The 18,704-nt window shown below is 45.5% G+C and overlaps 1 protein-coding gene across 1 annotated transcript; it reads left to right on the forward strand.

Moving 5' to 3' along the window:
• Nucleotides 1-13,767: 13,767 nt before the first annotated feature.
• On the forward strand, nucleotides 13,768-16,598 carry CCNO (cyclin O). The gene is made up of 3 exons (XM_061393522.1): nucleotides 13,768-14,800; nucleotides 15,438-15,623; nucleotides 16,090-16,598. The coding sequence occupies exons 1-3, from the start codon at nucleotides 14,195-14,197 to the stop codon at nucleotides 16,573-16,575; spliced, it is 1,278 nt and encodes a 425-aa protein (XP_061249506.1). The 5' UTR covers nucleotides 13,768-14,194; the 3' UTR covers nucleotides 16,576-16,598.
• Nucleotides 16,599-18,704: the final 2,106 nt, after the last annotated feature.

Consider the following 18,704-nt stretch of genomic DNA (forward strand, 5'->3'; position numbering starts at 1 on the left):
GAAATTTGCATATGAAAGAAGAAAATAAAAGGGTGTGAATGAAGAGAAATGATAGTAGAGGAAAATGGGAGGGTGTAGGGCAACACTCTATACACAGAAGAGATGGGACACTTGGGGATATAGAAAGTAGCTTTGCCCTTCTGTTTACGGTTTTGAACTGTAAGTTTGTGCTAAGGTAGAGAGAAATTTTCTTTTGCATCTCTAACATGAGTATCTTATCTAAATAAATGCCAACACACTAAATGTCCAAAACCTAAGGTTAGTTGGTTTCAGGAAATCACTTTGGAGTGAGAGCTGTATGTCATTGTACACGCAACATCCTGGAATGCTTAACTAAGTGAAGAATGCTATATCCATTTGAAGGGAAACTCTAAGGCCATTAAAAATCATGATCTTGATGAATATTTCATGATTTGGAGGAAAATGCCATGACACCATGTTATGTGATGGGACACAGACAATATATGTGGGCTGCACTGCTTCCTTTTTCCGAGCTTACAAAGAAATAGCTTATAGACCAGCCTCCTTTGGGTTAGGTTGGGATCATATGATTAGATTTCTCATCAGTGGAAATTTGAGCCAAAATGATGCATCACATTCTAGTCTTAGGCAGTAAAAAACCACTGCAAATTTGTTAAGCTCACTCTCCTAAACACATGGCTGGAAGCACAGAGCTCCAGAGATGGTGTCTGGCAAAGCAGAAGCAGCTCTGATCAATCTATCTGTACTATAGGGTTGGAGGAAAGCTGACCAGAACAGCTGCCTGATCTGTAAGGACTATGCTAAAAGCAAGAAGCTAAGCTTTTTTCTGTTAAGTCATTAAGAGCAGATTTAGTTGTTAGGACAATGAATACATTAGGATACCAAGCTCTCTCTCTCTCTCTCTCTCTCTCAGATCAGATCAGTCGCTCAGTTGTGTCCGACTCTGTGACCCCATGAGTCGCAGCACGCCAGGCCTCCCTGTCCATCACCAACTCCCGGAGTTCACTCAGACTCACGTCCATTGAGTCAGTGATGCCATCCAGCCATCTCATCCTCTGTCGTCCCCTTCTCCTCCTGCCCCCAATCCCTCCCAGCATCAGAGTCTTTTCCAATGAGTCAACTCTTCGCATGAGGTGGCCAAAGTACTGGAGTTTCAGCTTCAGCATCAGTCCTTCCAAAGAAATCCCAGGGCTGATCTCCTTCAGAATGGATTGGTTGGATCTCCTTGCAGTCCAAGGGACTCTCAAGAGTCTTCTCCAACACCACAGTGCAAAAGCATCAATTCTTCAGCGCTCAGCCTTCTTAACACTCCAACTCTCACATCCATACATGACCACAGGAAAAACCATAGCCTTAACTAGACGAACCTTTGTTGGCAAAGTAATGTCTCTGCTTTTGAATATGCTATCTAGGTTGGTCATAACTTTCCTTCCAAGGAGTAAGCGTCTTTTAATTTCATGGCTGCAGTCACCATCTGCAGTCATTTTGGAGCCCAGAAAAATAAAGTCTGACACTGTTTCCACTGTTTCCCCATCTATTTCCCATGAAGTGGTGGGACCAGATGCCATGATCTTCATTTTCTGAATGTTGAGCTTTAAGCCAACTTTTTCTCTCTCCACTTTCACTTTCATCAAGAGGCTTTTTAGTTCCTCTTCACTTTCTGCCATAAGGGTGGTGTCATCTGCATATCTGAGGTTATTGATATTTCTCCCAGCAATCTTGATTCCAGCTTGTGTTTCTTCCAGTCCAGCGTTTCTCATGATGTACTCTGCATAGAAGTTAAGTAAACAGGGTGACAATATACAGCCTTGATGAACTCCTTTTCCTATTTGGAACCAGTCTGTTGTTCCATGTCCAGTTCTAACTGTTGCTTCCTGACCTGCATACAGATTTCTCAAGAGGCAGATCAGGTGTTCTGGTATTCCCATCTCTTTCAGAATTTTCCACAGTTTATTGTGATCCACACAGTCAAAGGCTTTGCATAGTCAATAAAGCAGAAAGAGATGTTTTTCTGGAACTCTCTTGCTTTTCCCATGATCCAGTGGATGTTGCCAATTTGATCTCTGGTTCCTCTGCCTTTTCTAAAACCAGTTTGAACATCTGGAAATTCATGGTTCACATATTGCTGAAGCCTGGCTTGGAGAATTTTGAGCATTACTTTACTAGCATGTGAGATGAGTGCAATTGTGCAGCTCAAACAATGCCAAAGTTTGAGCATTCTTTGGTATTGCCTTTCTTTGGGATTGGAATGAAAACTGACCTTTTCCAGTCCTGTGGCCACTGCTGAGTTTTCCAAATTTGCCTGCATATTGAGTGCAGCACTTTCACAGCATCATCTTTCAGGATTTGGAATAGCTCACCTGTAATTCCATCACCTCCACTAGCTTTGTTCGTAGTGATGCTTCCTAAGGCCCACTTGACTTCACATTCCAGGATGTCTGGCTCTAGGTGAGTGATCACACCATCGTGATTATCTGGGTCGTGAAGATCTTTTTTGTACAGTTCTTCGCTGTATTCTTGCCAACTCTTCTTAATATCTTCTGCTTCTGTTAGGTCCATACCATTTCTGTCCTTTATCGAGCTCATCTTTGCATGAAATATTCCTTTGGTATCTCTGATTTTCTTGAAGAGATCCCTAGTCTTTCCCATTCTGTTGTTTTCCTCTTATTTCTTTGCATTGATCACTGAGGAAGGCTTTCTTATCTCTTCTTACTATTCTTTGGAACTCTGAATTCAGATGCTTATATCTTTCCTTTGCTCCTTTGCTTTTCGCTTCTCTTCTTTTCACAGCTATTTGTAAGGCCTCCCCAGACAGCCATTTTGCTTTTTTGCATTTCTTTTCTATGGGAATGGTCTTGATCCCTGTCTCCTGTACAATGTCATGAACCTCATTCCATAGTTCATCAGGCACTCTATCTATCAGATCTAGGCCCTTAAATCTATTTCTCACTTCCACTGTATAATCATAAGGGATTTGATTTAGGTCATACCTGAATGGTCTAGTGGTTTTCCCTACTTTCTTCAATATAAGTCTGAATTTGGCAATAAGGAGTTCATGGTCTGAGCCACAGTCAGCTCCGGCCGGGAGGAGCTACCCCACGCCCCTAAGCCCGAGGCCAAGGGTGGTGGCTGGGAGGACCAACCCCACGTCCAAGGAGCCATGGCTGCGCCAGCGCAGGAGGGCCTAGAAGAGCTATCCCACATTGAAGGTCAGGAAGGGCCACGGTGAGGAGATACCCCTCGTCCAAGGTAAGGAGCAATAGCTGCGCTTTGCTGGAGCAGCCGTGAAGAGATACCCCATGCCCAAAGTAAGAGAAACCCAAGTAAGACGGTAGGTGTTGCAAGAGGGCATCAGAGGGCAAACACACTGAAACCATACTCACAAAAAACTAGTCAATCTAATCACACTAGGACCACAGCCTTGTCTAACTCAATGAAACTAAGCCATGCCCGTGGGGCAACCCAAGACGGGCGGGTCATGGTGGAGAGATTTGACAGAATGTGGTCCACTGGAGAAGGGAACAGCAAACCACTTCAGTATTCTTGCCTTGAGAACCCCATGAACAGTATGAAAAGGCAAAATGATAGGATACTGAAAGAGGAACTCCCCAGGTCAGTAGATGCCCAATATGCTACTGGAGATCAGTGGAGAAATAACTCCAGAAAGAATGAAGGGATGGAGTCAAAGCAAAAACAATACCCAGCTGTGGATGTGACTGGTGATAGAAGCAAGGTCCGATGCTGTAAAGAGCAATATTGCATAGGAACCTGGAATGTCAGGTCCATGAAGCACGGCAAATTGGAAGTGGTCAAACAAGAGATGGCAAGAATGAATGTCGACAGTCTAGGAATCAGCGAACTGAAATGGACTGGAATGGGTGAATTTAACTCAGATGACCATTATGTCTACTACTGCGGGCAGGAATCCCTCAGAAGAAATGGAGTGGCCATCATGGTCAACAAAAGAGTCCGAAATGCAGTACTTGGATGCAATCTCAAAAACGACAGAATGATCTCTGTTCGTTTCCAAGGCAAACCATTCACTATCACAGTAATCCAAGTCTATGCCCCAACCAGTAACACTGAAGAAGCTGAAGTTGAACGGTTCTATGAAGACCTACAAGACCTTTTAGAACTAACATCCAAAAAAGATGTCCTTTTCATTATAGGGGACTGGAATGCAAAAGTAGGAAGTCAAGAAACACCTGGAGTAACAGGCAAATTTGGCCTTGGAATACGCAATGTAGCAGGGCAAAGACTAATAGAGTTTTGCCAAGAAAATGCACTGGTCTTAACAAACAGCCTCTTCCAACAACATTAGAGAAGACTCTATACATAGACATCACCAGATGGTCAACATTGAAATCTCTCTCTCTCTCTCTCTCTCTCTCTCTCTCTCTCTATATATATATATATATATATATATATGAAAAGCAGAGACATTATTTTGTCAACAAAGGTCCGTCTAGTCAAGGCTATGGTTTTTCCAGTGGTCATGTATGGATGTGAGAGTTGGACTATAAGGAAAACTGAGCGCCGAAGAACTGATACTTTTGAACTGTGGTGTTGGAGAAGACTCTTGAGAGTCCTCTGGACTGCAAGGAGATCCAACCAGTCCATTCTAAAGGAGATCAGTCCTGGGTGTTCATTGGAAGGACTGATGTTGAAGCTGAAACTCCATTCCTTTGGCCACCTGATGCGAAGAGCTGAGTCATTTGAAAAGACTCTGATGCTGGGAAAGATTGAGGGCAGGAGGAGAAGGGGACAACAGAGGATGAGATGGCTGGATGGCATCACCGACTCAATGGACATGGGTTTGGGTGGACTCCCGGAGTTGATGATGGACAGGGAGGCCCCTTGTGCTGTGGTTCATGGGGTCACAAAGAGTTGGATACAACTGAGCGACTGAACTTTACTAACATAGTATATCCTAGTGTGTGTGTATATATATACACACACATATATGTATGAAGAGCTTGATTTTGTTAATAAAAAGTACATATAAAAACATATTATGTGTTTTGGAAATCATGCATGCCATATCATCTTCTGAAAGTCTCAGAAGTATTTTGCTATGTTAGAAGTTTTATGAGAATCTCCAATAAAAAAAGCTTTCTCACTTTGTGTAACCTAAAAAAAATAAATAAATAAAAGCTTTGGGAGAAGATATCTTCTTAAGTAAACTGTCTTACTGGAATGTTTCTCTGGACCATATATTAGAGCCTGAGGCCCAAGGAAATCAGTCACACCTATGCTATCTGATACTGTTAAAATTTTTTTATTTTGTTCATTATGAACTTTTTGGTGTTAATTTTTATTTTTAAATAATATTCCATTAAAATAATGTTTATCTTGGTAAAAAAAAAACATATTATGTATTGTATGTATGTGTTTAGATGTTTACATACAAGTAACTGAAAGATATATACTGTAATGTCAGTGTTTTCTCTTATAAAATTGTAATCATAAAATTCTCTATTCATTATGAGATTTTTCTAATTGTACTGCAATAAACATGCATTACTTTTCTAATGAGAAGCACATAATAAATGTTATTAATGAGAAAGCATGAGGCCAGGCTCAGGGCATACACTGAATGAACACTGGGAGATGAGCTGAAAAGCATTTCTGGTCAGTATCAGCCATATTAGAGGAAAGAGTACATGCTACCGTCTCTCCTCTTCCTGGAAAACCTAGCTACTTAAGAATGACTGTATATCTCCAAAATAAGTTAGGCAAGTTCTCTAAACATGTTACTTTGGAGAAAAACAGTTTTCACAGTTCTATGTGAAACTTGTATTGAACATATCACCAAAAAGACAACCTCTAACTGGTCTTTGCATTACAAATTTTTTTACACATATACATTCTTTTTAAATATTCTTTTCCATTATGGTTTATCACAGGATCCTGAGTATGATTCCCTGTGCTATACATTAGGACCTTGTTGTTTATCCTCAAGTTACAAGCTGATGTTACTATATAGGACACAACGTCTGCAGACAAAATGTCTGGAACACATTGAGAGCACAATGTCCGGAACAAAAGCCAGATTTTCCATAAATGATTCACACGTGTATACCTCGAAGCTGATACATAAACAGCAGACATAATCAACATACAGAAATGCAGATTATAATGCCAAATAAAAATGAAAATTTGTCAGTTTCACCAAAAGTAGTAGAAAACATTTTTCCTGAGGGATATAACTTTTACACCCAGACCTGCCACATGGGGAGAAAATCCATCCACGTGGTCCATTCATTTCAAATCTGCATAGCTGAACTCACTCAGAGACTGGCCGGTGCTCCCAACAGGGCAGCCTAACCTGCTGCACGCTGAGTGCCTTTGTTACCTGCAGGCCCTTGGTGCCTTTTCTCATAAATTCTGAGAAACATGTGATGAGGTGGCCTTCACCAGCTGCTCTATTTCGATCTGCAGCCTGTGATTTGACATCCAAGTAGGTGCACTGCATACTGTGCCCTTCAGCCTTCCTCTTTGTTGCTTTTCAACAGGACCAGCTTTGCTTTACTTTTGGGACAGGTGGTTGTTTCCCCAGGGACTGAAGACACTAATTGCTACCCTCTTTGTTTTCTGTGTGGTAGAGAAAGAAGAGATATGATAGATCTGCCCTATCCAACAGAGAAACCTGAGCTTATGTTAACACAGGATGCCCCACTGGAGAGAAGGAAGCTCTCCTTTAGAGCAGCGGCCCAGGGTGCATTCAAAGTCTTCTCTTAGTTCTTCGTTTGTTGTTGTTTTTTCGCTCAGTCATGTCCAACTCTTTTGTGACCTCGCTGATTATAACCCACCAGGCTTCTCTGTCCATGGGATTTTCCAGGTAAGAATACTGGAGTGGATTGACATTTTCTTCTCCAGGAGACTTTCCCAACTTGGGGATTGAACCTGTGTCTTCTGCATTGGCAGGTCAATTCTTTATCACTGAGCCACCTAGGAAGCCCTGCTGCTGCTGCTAAGTCACATCAGTCGTGTCTGACTCTGTGCAACCCCATAGACCGCAGCCCACTAGGCTCCTGTCCCTGGGATTCTCCAGGCAACAATACTGGAGTGGGTTGCCATTTTCTTCCCCAATGCATGAAAGTGAAAAGTGAAAGTGAAGTCGCTCAGTCGAGTCCGACTCTTCGAGATCCCATGGACTGTAGCCTACCAGACTCCTCCGTTCATGAGATTTCCCAGGCAAGAGTACTGGAGTGGGGTGCCATTGCCTTCTCCTAGTTCTCCCTTATTGTTGTTCAGTCGCCAAGCTGTATCTTTGCGACCCCGTGCCCTGCAGCACAGCAGGCTTCCCTATCCTTTCCTATCTCCCAGAGTTTGCTCTAAGTTCTCCCTTAGTGCTTAGTAAATATAGAACAGGGAGTTCCCTGGCAGTCCAGGAGTTGAGATTTTGCCTTCCAATGAGGGGGTGCGGGTTCGACCCCAGTTAGAGAGCTAAGATCCCACAAGCCTTGTGGCCAAAAACAAACCACCACCAAAACACAAAACAGAAGCAATAATGTAACAAATTTAATAGAGACTTTAAAAAAAATGGTCCACATCAAAAAAATCTTTAAAACAAATAAGGAAACAAACAATAAATAAATATAGAACAGCATCAGGATGAATGTCCAATCTAGAGTCGCAGACTTGGGTTTAAGGCCTGGTATTCCATTACTAGTTGTGAATCTTTAAGCAAGCTCCTTAACCTCTCTAAAGATTCTCTCATCTGGAAAATGGGGACAGGAACTGTACCTAGCTCATACAGTTCAGGCAATGGTTAAATGCTACAACAAATAGAAGTTCAACCTAACAAAGCATGAGAACTCAGTGCATGTTGGCAATAACAGGGTCTTACAGGACGTGGCTCTATTCCCAGTTTTACTTCACCTGCTCATCCCCTCACCCCAACTCCAGTTACACTGGGCTCTTCGCTAATCCTCCTCACGTGGGACTTGCTCATACCTCAGGGCCTTTTGCACCAGCTATCCTATCTGGCTAGGGTGCTTTCCCCTCTATTCCCCTCTGACCGACCACCCACTTCTTAGAGGTCTCTGCTCCAAGCTTCCCAGTGAGCTTTATGTGACCAAGTTGTTTAATCCTGCAACTCTTAATGCCCCCGTCCCTATACCGTTTGTCTCTCCTTGCACCGCCATCCTGTATAAGCTCCACAAAGGCAGGGATGTCTGTCAGTTCTGTTTGCTGATATAATCCAAGATCCAAAACAAAAGCCCCATATATGAAGCAATACAACTTTGCTCCCAGAATACCCAGGCCTTGTCTTATTCTTACCCGCTCTTGTCTAATGTCCACATATGACAGCTATCGCCACCTTTCAGGCCTCTCCTAAGGGCCCCGCTTTGTAACTTTCCATTCATCTGTGTATGAAAAATGCCATTTAAAAAACAGATTTATACTACTCTTTCAGTTTTTCTCAATGCCCACTTCTGACTCAGGTCCTGCAAGCACAGGCTGCTGCTAGAGACCACCCACCTCAATATTACATCTTCCTTCTCGTATGTGGCAAAATGACATACACTTTACAGAAGAAAACTTCTTAAATGTTATCCAAGGTGATGCTTATTTAGAGGGTTATATCTCTAATTCAGCACTTCAAAGATCAGCCTCAGATTTCAAATGAAGTCCAGTGGAACTGTAATAGGAATAGCAGCCTCCTTGCCCCTTGCAACTATAAACATACATCAACATATAGGTCAGCTATATATGAGATAGTATATATATGTAATACATATATGTATCAACACACTGAATGACATGTTTTATTTTCTTCAGCCAACCTGGATGGCAAAATAACCCACATACTTTAGCTAGGAAAATTCATAATTATACCATCAGGTAACTCATATTGAGCACTACATGAGCACATTATATGCTTTACCTCATTCTCACAACAATTTTTTTAATGCTTAAAATTATTTAAGTGGCAAATGTCATGTTATTTATTTTTAATGATAATGATGGAACAAAAGAATGTAGTATTAATACATATTGTTGTTCAGTCGCTAAGTTGTGTACGATTCTGTGGCCTCAAGAACCGTGGAAAACCAGACTTGTGTGTCCTCCACTATCTCCCAGAGTTTGCTCAAATTCATGTCCATTGAGTCAGTGATGCTCTAATCGTCTCATCCTCTGCCACCCTCTTCTCCGTTTGCCTTCAGTCTTTCACATCAGGGTCTTTTTAAGTGAGTTGGCTCTTTGCATCAAGTGGCCACAGTATTGAACTTAAGTATTGGGATACTCTTACTACCACTTTTTTTTAAGAGACTTTAACACTTCATTACCAAATGATAAAACAATTAGAAAATAAGCAAGGATATAGAATTCCATAACACCATCAAACACAGAATCTACATTGATAGAACAATAAAACCAATAACAGCAAAATACACATTATTTTCAAATTCCCATAGAATACATACTAAGATAGATCACATTCCGGCTACAAAATAAATCCCAACATTTAAAAGAATTGAAATCACACTAGAATTGACTACCTCATTTTTTTTTAACAGCTGTGGAAGCTGAGGAATAAAGAGGTTTTGAATAACTTGCCCCTCTTTACAGAGTTTGTGCACTGCATACCAAGGCTTCAAATCCAACGAGTTGGACTCCAGAATCAAAGCTATTAACCATTATATGCTACCACCTGTGCGGGGCCGATTGCCACAGATGGATGTGGATTGGGAGAAAGAGTACATGCATGCACGAGGAAAGAAGCACTTGAGCATGTGTACTAAACCCTTAATGAACTGGTAACTGGCAAAGCACCAAGAAGGCAGGTAACAGGTGTGGACATTTAGACGTGTTAGTAAAATGTCTGGATTTTTTAAAAGGTGCTGAAAATTCCTGCCCTTTGTTTACTAAATACCAGCAAAACTTGTCTGGTTTCAAGTACCTTAAATACTTCTCAATTTGGGCACTTACATACATGAATAGAAAATAGTCTTAAGCCAATATTTTTAAGGCTTCCCAGGTGGTGCTAGTGGTGAAGAACCTACCTGCCAACTCAGGAGACATGAGAGACACGGGTTCGATCCCTGGGTCGGGAAGATCCCCTGGAAAAGGAAATGGCAACCCTCTCCAGTATTCTTGCCTGGAGAATATTTTTAGTGACATCAAAACTGAGTTTAAGACTCATGTGAGGTGCTAACAAAGTTGTCCATATCTAAGTAGCAACCCACTTGCTTTGTTTGCTGAAACAAGGTATTGCCAGGAAATGCCATCTTCCCCCTTCAGTCTCCCATCCTAGACCTGGGGCAGTGTGAGGTTAGGGGCTTTGATGGAAGCTAAAATGAAAAAAAAAAAAGATAAGATTGGTTCCATTATATTAATACTCACTTGCAAATTTCATAAACAACACCTGAAAATAAGCAGGGTCAAATCTTGGCTAAGCAGTTTTCATCATAGCAGCCTGGGTTTAATTAGGTTTTACGTTTTTAAAGTAATTTAGATTTACCTAATGCCCTTAAGATGTACTGGGCCCAGGTCCCAGAAAGATTAACAAGCAGAAATTAATTTTAGAGACTCTTCATAGGAAAAATAGAACACCCTCAGCTTGAACTACAATTACTGTACCTAAAGGCCTCCAGTTTCGCTTCCTCCAATCCATTTCCCACACATCAGAATAATATTTTTCTAAAACAAAAGGCAGATCATGTCTCTTCCTTGGTCAAGCACCTTCAGTGGCTTCGCTCCAGGTAAAGTCTAAACATTTAACGTAGACTACAAGGAATTGCATGATCTTGCTATTGAAGTTGTAGTTGTTTAGTTGCGAAGTCGTGTCTGGCTCTTTTATAACCCTGTGGACTGTAGCCTGCCAGGATTCCTCTGTCCATGGGATTTCCCAGGCAAGAATACTAGAGTGCCTTGCCATTTCCTTGGCATTTCCAGGGGATCTTTCCAACCCAGGGATCAAACCCGTCTCTCCTGCACTGCAGGCGGATTGTTTACCACCAGGGAAGCCCACTGAAGGAGTAGAGCATTGTGATTACGGAGCAAAGAGTTAGGCTGTCTCCATTTGAATCCTAGTTCTGCCATTTACTATCTTCATGATCCTTCCTGTCTATGCTTCAGTTTTTCTTCTCTGTAAAATGAGGATAATAATATACTCTATCTCATAGCGTTTTGAAGAGTAAGTATTATATATGCATATATAGATAGATAGATACAGAGAGAGAGCATGCACACAACACAGTACCTGGCACATAAAAAGTTTTATATAAATATTAGCTACTATCTCTTATCTCCCCTATTCTCTTCCCTTCCCCCCAACTCTGTGTTCCAGCCATTCTGCATCTGATAGGCCTGAGAATGTCTCCAGAATCATTCTTCCAGACCTTCCCACATCCTGCTTCTCTATTTGAAATACTTGCGGCCAAATCTCCCTTCTATCTTCTTTCCACCCGCATCCTTCTATCTTTGCCTAACCACCACTTGCTTTGGGAAACCTTTCCAGTCCAGACCAGTTGTTTCTACCATGGGCTTCCACAGCTCCAGGCAGGACTGCCAGAGGTTAGAAGGTCCGGTTAAAATTGAATGTCAGTTAAACAACAAATACTCTTCTAGCATAAGTAAACCCCATGCAATATTTGGATTTTGGATAAAGAACGAACAATTTCTCAGTATAACTATGTACAATGCAATATTTGAGACACACTACACATTTATTCATCTGACATTCGAATTTAACTGGGAGTCCTGTATTTCATCTGTCCACCTCACACACAGGCGATCCTCTAATGTCACCCTTACTACACTTTAGTAATTTTAAAAGAAGACAAGTGGTTTTGTTACCCCGATAGAGTGTGGAATCTGTGAGGGCAGGGCCTGGGCAGCCTTGCTCATTGTTCTGGACCAGGCACGGCAGGTATCCACAAATACATGCCTGGCAGGCAGGCATGGCCTGAGGAATACAGCCATCAGGCCAAAGCTCAGGCACCCCCTATTACCAGTTAACTCTAATAACAGGCAAACTCTCTAGGAGGACAAAGCATTTCAACAAGTACCATTAATTTCATGTCCTCAGGTGGATAAAATGGTGGTACTGCTTTTCAGAGTATTGCCAGTGTGATAGTACTGACTCCCCAAGGACAGTTTTAAGATGACCCTACTATTTTATATTCAAAAAAGGACTGCGTTTTCACACCTTTTTCACTTGACTCTTTTTTGTCAGTTGTTGTTGTGTTTGTTTGTTTGTTTGTTTGTTTATGTGGACCCCTTGTAAAGTCTTTATTGAATTTGTTACAATATTGTTTTGGTTTCAGTTTTCTGGCTGCAGGGCCTTTGGGATCTTAGTTCCCTGACCAGGGATCGAACCCGCACCTGCATTAGAAGGTGAAGTCTTAACCACTGGACCACCAGGAAAGTCTCAAATGTTTTTGTTTTTCTTTCTTTTCTTTTTCTTTTTTTGTGACATCACATGACTTTTGCGTGATTTTAGTTCCCTGACCAGGGATTGAACCCAGGGCCCCAGCAGAACAATAGCAGAGTCCTAACCACTGGACCACCAGGGAATTCCTCACTTGACTTTTAAGGCAAGTATTAATACCCACATCTAACAGATGGGGAAACAGAGGCTCTGAGAAGGTAAGCAACTGGTCCAAGATGACCAATAAAAGGGAGCAACCATTTTGACCCTAGGACCATGTGCTCTTCCCCCCGTACCACATGGCCATCTGGGCCAATGTAAAGAATCAGAATCTGTCTGTTCTTCCTCTTCTCCTAGACACCCTCTCAAAGAAGAAGTCTGATACCTGACTCCTCTCCAAAGATTTAATTGCTCCTTCTAAAAAAGATTCCCCAACAACAGCCTGAGAGGAGACAAGAGGCCTGGCATCTGCATTTTGAAATGCAAGTCTTAACTAATCTCTCATGTTATAAATGACACTATTTAGGTCTGAAGACTAAAGACCTTGCTAGGAAATAGGAGTAACACTGACCAGAACCTGAAACCTGTCCCTTTTCTTTTACCTGAATCTCTAGAAGACATCACCCCACATATTTCTGGGAACAAGGATTTACACTTTGATTACATATATCTGTTAGCTTTCTTCTGGAATGAAAATGGCAGAATCTGCTCTCAATACAGCACCTAGTAACTCATCTCTTGAAGCACTCTGCAAAATTCATCAGCCAGAGGGTATGCAGGCTTTCTGCCACTGGGAGATGCCTGTAAGGCTGACTAGATGCTATTTGTGCCTCTTGTCCCAAAGGATCTGAGCCCCTTAAGAAGATTCACTCAGGCCAGAGAAGCACTGTCCTCTCTACCAGGACAAGAAGCTGCCGTCTAATCCAGTCTTTCTCGCCAGGACGCTCCTAGCCTCCCCAACCTCAGTTCTTCTCTAAGCTTCTGAAGGAAGCTTCCTCAAAGAAAACTTCCATTTTGAAGGAGAAGAAACGGGAAGCACGTTATAACCAAGAAAGATTGGGCCTCCAGGGGCAGAGGGTCAGAAGTTAATGATCTAAAACCTAACAGGCTGTGAGCAATTCAATAAAGCTAGAAATGCAACCCCCAGAGAATACGCAGTTCTTAAACTGCTGCAGCTTACTTGATTTGGGGAGAAAATACGCAGAAAGTATTCCAGGGCCGGTGGACGCGCTGCTGGAGGTTCCTCGGGCAGTCTTCTGTTAGGAGCGCGAATACCTGCTGGCTGACTGGCTGAACTGGCCCCTGGAGATACAGCAGCAGCGCCCAGGAACCTTCGGAAGCTCTGCTTCCCGGCCCGGCGAAAGGAGAGATACTGACTACTCGGGCCTGCCTAAAACGAAAATCACAAAAGCAATTGAATTATCATTATTGCTTGTATGAGTCACTGAAGAAAACTTCTGTGCTGACAGAATTCTAGCTGGAGGCTTCGTTTGGAGCTGGGAAGTGTGACCTTTACAAAATTACCGACCTGGATTAGAGACAGCATAGAAGGTGCTCGCACGTGTCGAGACCATCTGGTCAAGTTGAGGAGATGCCCTCGGGGAAATCTTTTTCCGGGGCGCACAGTAGAGCCCCTCAGCTGGATTCTGCGTTGACTTGGCCTCACCGCCGCCCCGCCTCTACTCCTACCCCACGCGGCGCGGGCAAATCCCGCCGGCAGCCGGGTGCAGTTGCTCAGGTAACAAGGGATGCGCTGGGGGCCGGGGGCACAAGGCGAGAGCGCTCGGCCCGCGGTAGCTACCCCTCCCCGGTGCAGACGCAGGAGGCTAAATGTGCCAGCTGCGCGCTCGCGAGCGGGTGTTTAGCCGGGAAAGCGCGGGTTCCGTGGGGCTCTCGGCTCAGCCAGTGAGAGGCCAGGGGTGTGGCCGAGGTAACGCGCAGGCCGAGTACTTACGGGCTGGCGGCGAGTCTGGACTGGTATCTGCACTCCCGGGCGCGCGGGTCCACTTTCTCCGCAGCCCGGGAGTCATAGAACGGCCGTCCGACTTCATTATGGTGACCCCCGGCCCCACCAGTCCCACCAGCCCCATGAGCCCCGCCGCCTGGGCTGCGAGGCAGGACGCCCGGAACCTCCGCGCCCCAGTGAAGAAGAGCCGGCGCCCACGCCTACGAAGGAAGCAGCCGCTGCAGCCGCTTAACATAAGCCCACTCCCGGGAGACTCTGGCGTTTGCGACCTGTTCGAGTCCCCCAGCTCCGGCTCGGATGGCACAGATAGCCCCGCCGCGCGAGACTGCAGCCCCGCGCCGGGTGCCGCCCAGCAGCTGGCGCAGCTTGATCTGCAAACCTTCCGCGACTACGGTCAGAGCTGCTACGCCTTCCGCAAGGCGCGGGAAGGCCGCTTCCACCCGCGGGAGTCGCTGGCGCGGCAGCCACAAGTGAGGTGCTGGCGGAGCCAGCTCTCCGCCACCGCTCCTCCTCCTCTCCCGGGCTCTTTCTTTTCCTGTTCTGTCCGCCCTCCGCGGCGCCCCGGCCCTCGCCAGCCCTGCTTCTCTCCCTCCCTCCGCCCGGGTCGGAGCGAGAAAGAGATTTGAAGGGCCGGGCCATCAGCCTCATTTTACAGATGGAGAAAAGGGGGGCCTGGACGGCCTCAGTGACAGACCCGAGGTCTCCAAACTGGATAGCAGGGACCCGGTAGAATGCAGAGGAGTTACGACAGTTTCTAGGTTCGAGTCCGGACTCCTACCCACCCCGGCAAGTTACTTAACAATCTGAAGCTTGCTTCTTCATTTGCCAAGTGTGGGGACCCTTTGAATTGCTGAGAGGATTACACGAGGTAACGTGTATCCGCACTGGGCACAGCGCCAGGCATGAATCCAGGCGTCCCGGCGCCCAGCCCCGCCTGTGCTCTCCTCAGCGGCGCTGCGCACCTGTTTCCCAGTTTCCAGCACCTCTGGCCTTTTCCTTTGTTTTTCGCCTCCCTCCGGGGACGCTCCGGGTCTTGGTGCCCTGACCCTTCCACAGTCCCTCTGAGCCCTAGGCTCAGCGGGTCCGCCTCCTTCCTCCCTCTGGCAGGTGACGGCGGAGTCCCGCTGTAAGCTGCTCAGCTGGCTAATCCCCGTGCACCGCCAGTTCGGCCTTTCCTTCGAGTCGCTGTGCCTGACAGTGAACACTCTGGACCGCTTCCTTAGCACCACGCCCGTGGCTGCAGACTGCTTCCAGCTGCTCGGGGTCACTTCTCTGCTCATCGCTTGCAAACAGGTACCTCCTCATGGGGTCTCTGGCTCTCCAGTGCACTAGACTGAACGCTAGGCTCCCTGAACTCATTTTGGCAGAGGTTTGCACATTTACCTACCCCACAACCTTAACTTCACAACTACCCCCCGCCCCGCCCCGGCCAAACGAACAATCCTTTCACTCAGTACCCAAAGAAAAAAGCCAAGTCTCCACAGCTCTCCGTAGCCTCTCTATTCTAGTCGCGGGGCGGGGGGCGGTGGGGGGGTGGGGGTGGAAATCTGCCAAATTTCTCAAACCTGTTTTCTGCGCGACGGTAATTAGAGAAACTGCGCAGAAAATATACCCCAGACAACTACAGTGGAAGTATGGAGAGAGGAAGCCCCCACATATCTCTCTGGAAGGGATGGGGGGAGTCCTGGTTCGCCTGGGGCGGGGGAGGGCTTTGGCCCCGGATGCTGCACAACTAGGGCTGAGTGTCTTTGTGTTATAGGTGGAGGTGCACCCGCCTCGCGTGAAGCAGCTTCTGGCCCTGTGCTGCGGTGCCTTCTCCAGGCAGCAGCTCTGCAACCTCGAATGCATCGTGCTGCACAAACTGCATTTCAGCCTGGGCGCTCCCACCATCAGCTTCTTCCTGGAGCATTTCACGCACGCGCGCGTGGAGGCCGGGCAGGCCGAGGTCTCCGAAGCCCTGGAAGCGCAAGCCTTGGCGCGCGGGGTGGCGGAGCTGAGCCTGGCTGACTACGCTTTCACCAGCTACACCCCCTCCCTGCTGGCCATCTGTTGCCTGGCGCTGGCCGACCGTATGCTGCAGCTCCCTCGCCCCATGGACTTGCGCCTGGGCGGGCACCCTGAGGCGGCGCTGCAGGACTGCCTGGGCAAGCTGCAGCTTCTGGTGGCCATAAACGGAACCTCCCTGACTCATATGTTGCCCCTCCAGATCCGAGAGAAGTGCTGCCTGTCCTCGAGCTTGAAATAAAGTAGACCCTTGGTCTCCTTTGATCCCCTCTTGGCTGTTGGACCTTTCCCATTGCGCTGAAAGAGTACAGTACTGACCCAACGAGGGGCTTTCAGGGGTCCCACTTAGTCTCCAGGTCATCCTGCAGGTTGTATAGTGTAAGGTAGTAGTATCTCATTGTTTTGCTAAGAGCACAGGAGAGAAAAGCAAATCTCTCCTCAATAAACAGGCTGTCTTGGTGGTTTATCTGAATACTACAAATGCAAGCATTTGTCCGGAAGAGGGAAGGTGAAAGCAAGGCGAGAATAGAGGTGGTCAGTAACTAAGGAGAGCACCTTCCTCCCTTGGGGCATCTCTGTTTGGAAACACCAGGTCCCTTGAGGTTTCTGTAGCCAGTTACAAGGCGAGTCAGGTTCACTTGTTGGCCTGAAACCAGGGACCCTCTTGTTAGGAAGTTGAAGACTGCTTACTCCTAGAGATTCAAAGGGTGTGGTGGGGTGTGAGACTGAAAATGCACTGCAGCCCATGTTGTTTATGGGGGTGGGAGGGGGAGGGCGAAAAGCACACTGCTGGTGCCTGGAGACGCCAAACTGACAAACTTTGGGACCAGGCAGTGCCACTAGCAAGTAAGAGAGCTACCCTGGTAAATGCCAGATAAGGAAAAATGAAGGCTTTGCAGGCAGTGGTGGCCACTACAAATTGGATCCATTTATCCTGCCATCGCACCGCTTGTCTTATACCTGCTACATGTGAACCCACAGTAACAATATTACAATAGTAACAGCGCTTACATGTACCAGGCACAGTGTTCAGCGTTTGTTGTCTCAATGCCTCCAACAATAGGCGGAGTCTATTATCCCATTTTTCAGAGAAGGACACGGCCACAGAGAGGCTGAACAACAGTGGAGCAGCCAGGATTTGAAAGCAGGGGTCTGAATCCAGAGTTCCACCCTTTGCCACAACACTCAATTTCTCTCACTTACAGGTTTCTGAAAATGCTCAAAAAAGTCTCTTCCCAAGGCAGATGTGGGACAAGTGATCTGCTCAATACCCTCCATTCAATAGGGACTATGGAGAATGTATTTGGAGAGCCAGTACAGTCCCTGCCTCTGGTCATGTTGCAGGAGTCATTTTACAGACGGAAAAGCGAGTTTAAAAAATGGGACAGAGGCTTGCTGGAGTTCTGACTCCACAGCTGTCCCACCATCTTCATCCTCACTGTTGGGAATCTGCTGTAGGCCCTGAATCTGTAGCCTCCTGCAAATTTCTTAACTTGAATCCAAAGGCCAACTGTCACCAGGGCTGTTTTGAAGCTTAAACTAGATTCTTATTAGGTAATATAAAGTAGTGGTTAAACATCTGGGCTCTGAGATCAATTTGCTGGGTGACTTTAAGCAAGTCATATATCTGTGCTTAAGTCTCTCTTGTAAAAAGGAGAATAACGGTAACACTTACCTGGAAGTGTTGAGGTATAGATTTAATGAGATGTTCTCTACACGCCCCTCAGCACAGGTCTTGCCTGGTACATAGCAAATCTTCAAGAAGGCTGGTGCAGCCTACACAATGATGGGAAGGGAGGTTACACAGAAAGAAAACAAAATAGAGATAAAGCAAATATAGGAAAATGTTAATGCTACCATTGTTCATTGTTTTTCAAATTTTCTATATGGTAGAAAAAATCAAGTTGGGGGGAATAGACTGTCATTCTACTGCATTTAGAATAAATCTGAATGTATGACAAATGGTATAAATAAAAAGCAAACTCAAAACATATTTAGAGACACTTCCTTGCTCTTCTTAGGCACCAATGTACACTCTAGAGAGAGGAGCACCTGACGTTAGGCGTTAGGCGTCTGGGACCTCTTCTCTCCTGATAGGTTGATATGCTGTGCTTTCCAGGAACTTTCTCCTTGGCTCAGGGAAAGGGAAGTGGTAATCCCCAAGCTGTTTGAGGAAAAGCTGGTCTGTGATGGTGAAAAGGAGGAGGAGAAAAATCATACCATCTCTTCCAAGTTCCAATATATCTGGACCCCTAAGCCCGAGTGTTAGGGGTTGGGTATCTCTGCAAAAGAATGACTTGAGCAATTGTCTTCACCAGCATTTACTCCATCACTCAGCTGAGACTGATATGGGTGATTTGGTGCCAGAAA

Source organism: Bos javanicus, chromosome 20 (genome assembly GCF_032452875.1).
Source record: "Bos javanicus breed banteng chromosome 20, ARS-OSU_banteng_1.0, whole genome shotgun sequence".
NCBI lineage: Eukaryota > Metazoa > Chordata > Mammalia > Artiodactyla > Bovidae > Bos > Bos javanicus.

Coding starts and splice junctions, on each gene's coding strand:
- CCNO (XM_061393522.1), top strand. CDS start 14,195: ATGTGCCAGCTGCGCGCTCGCGAGCGGGTGTTTAGCCGGGAAAGCGCG. Junction 14,801..15,437: donor CGCTGGCGCGGCAGCCACAA/GTGAGGTGCTGG, acceptor TCCCTCTGGCAG/GTGACGGCGGAGTCCCGCTG. Junction 15,624..16,089: donor TGCTCATCGCTTGCAAACAG/GTACCTCCTCAT, acceptor TTTGTGTTATAG/GTGGAGGTGCACCCGCCTCG.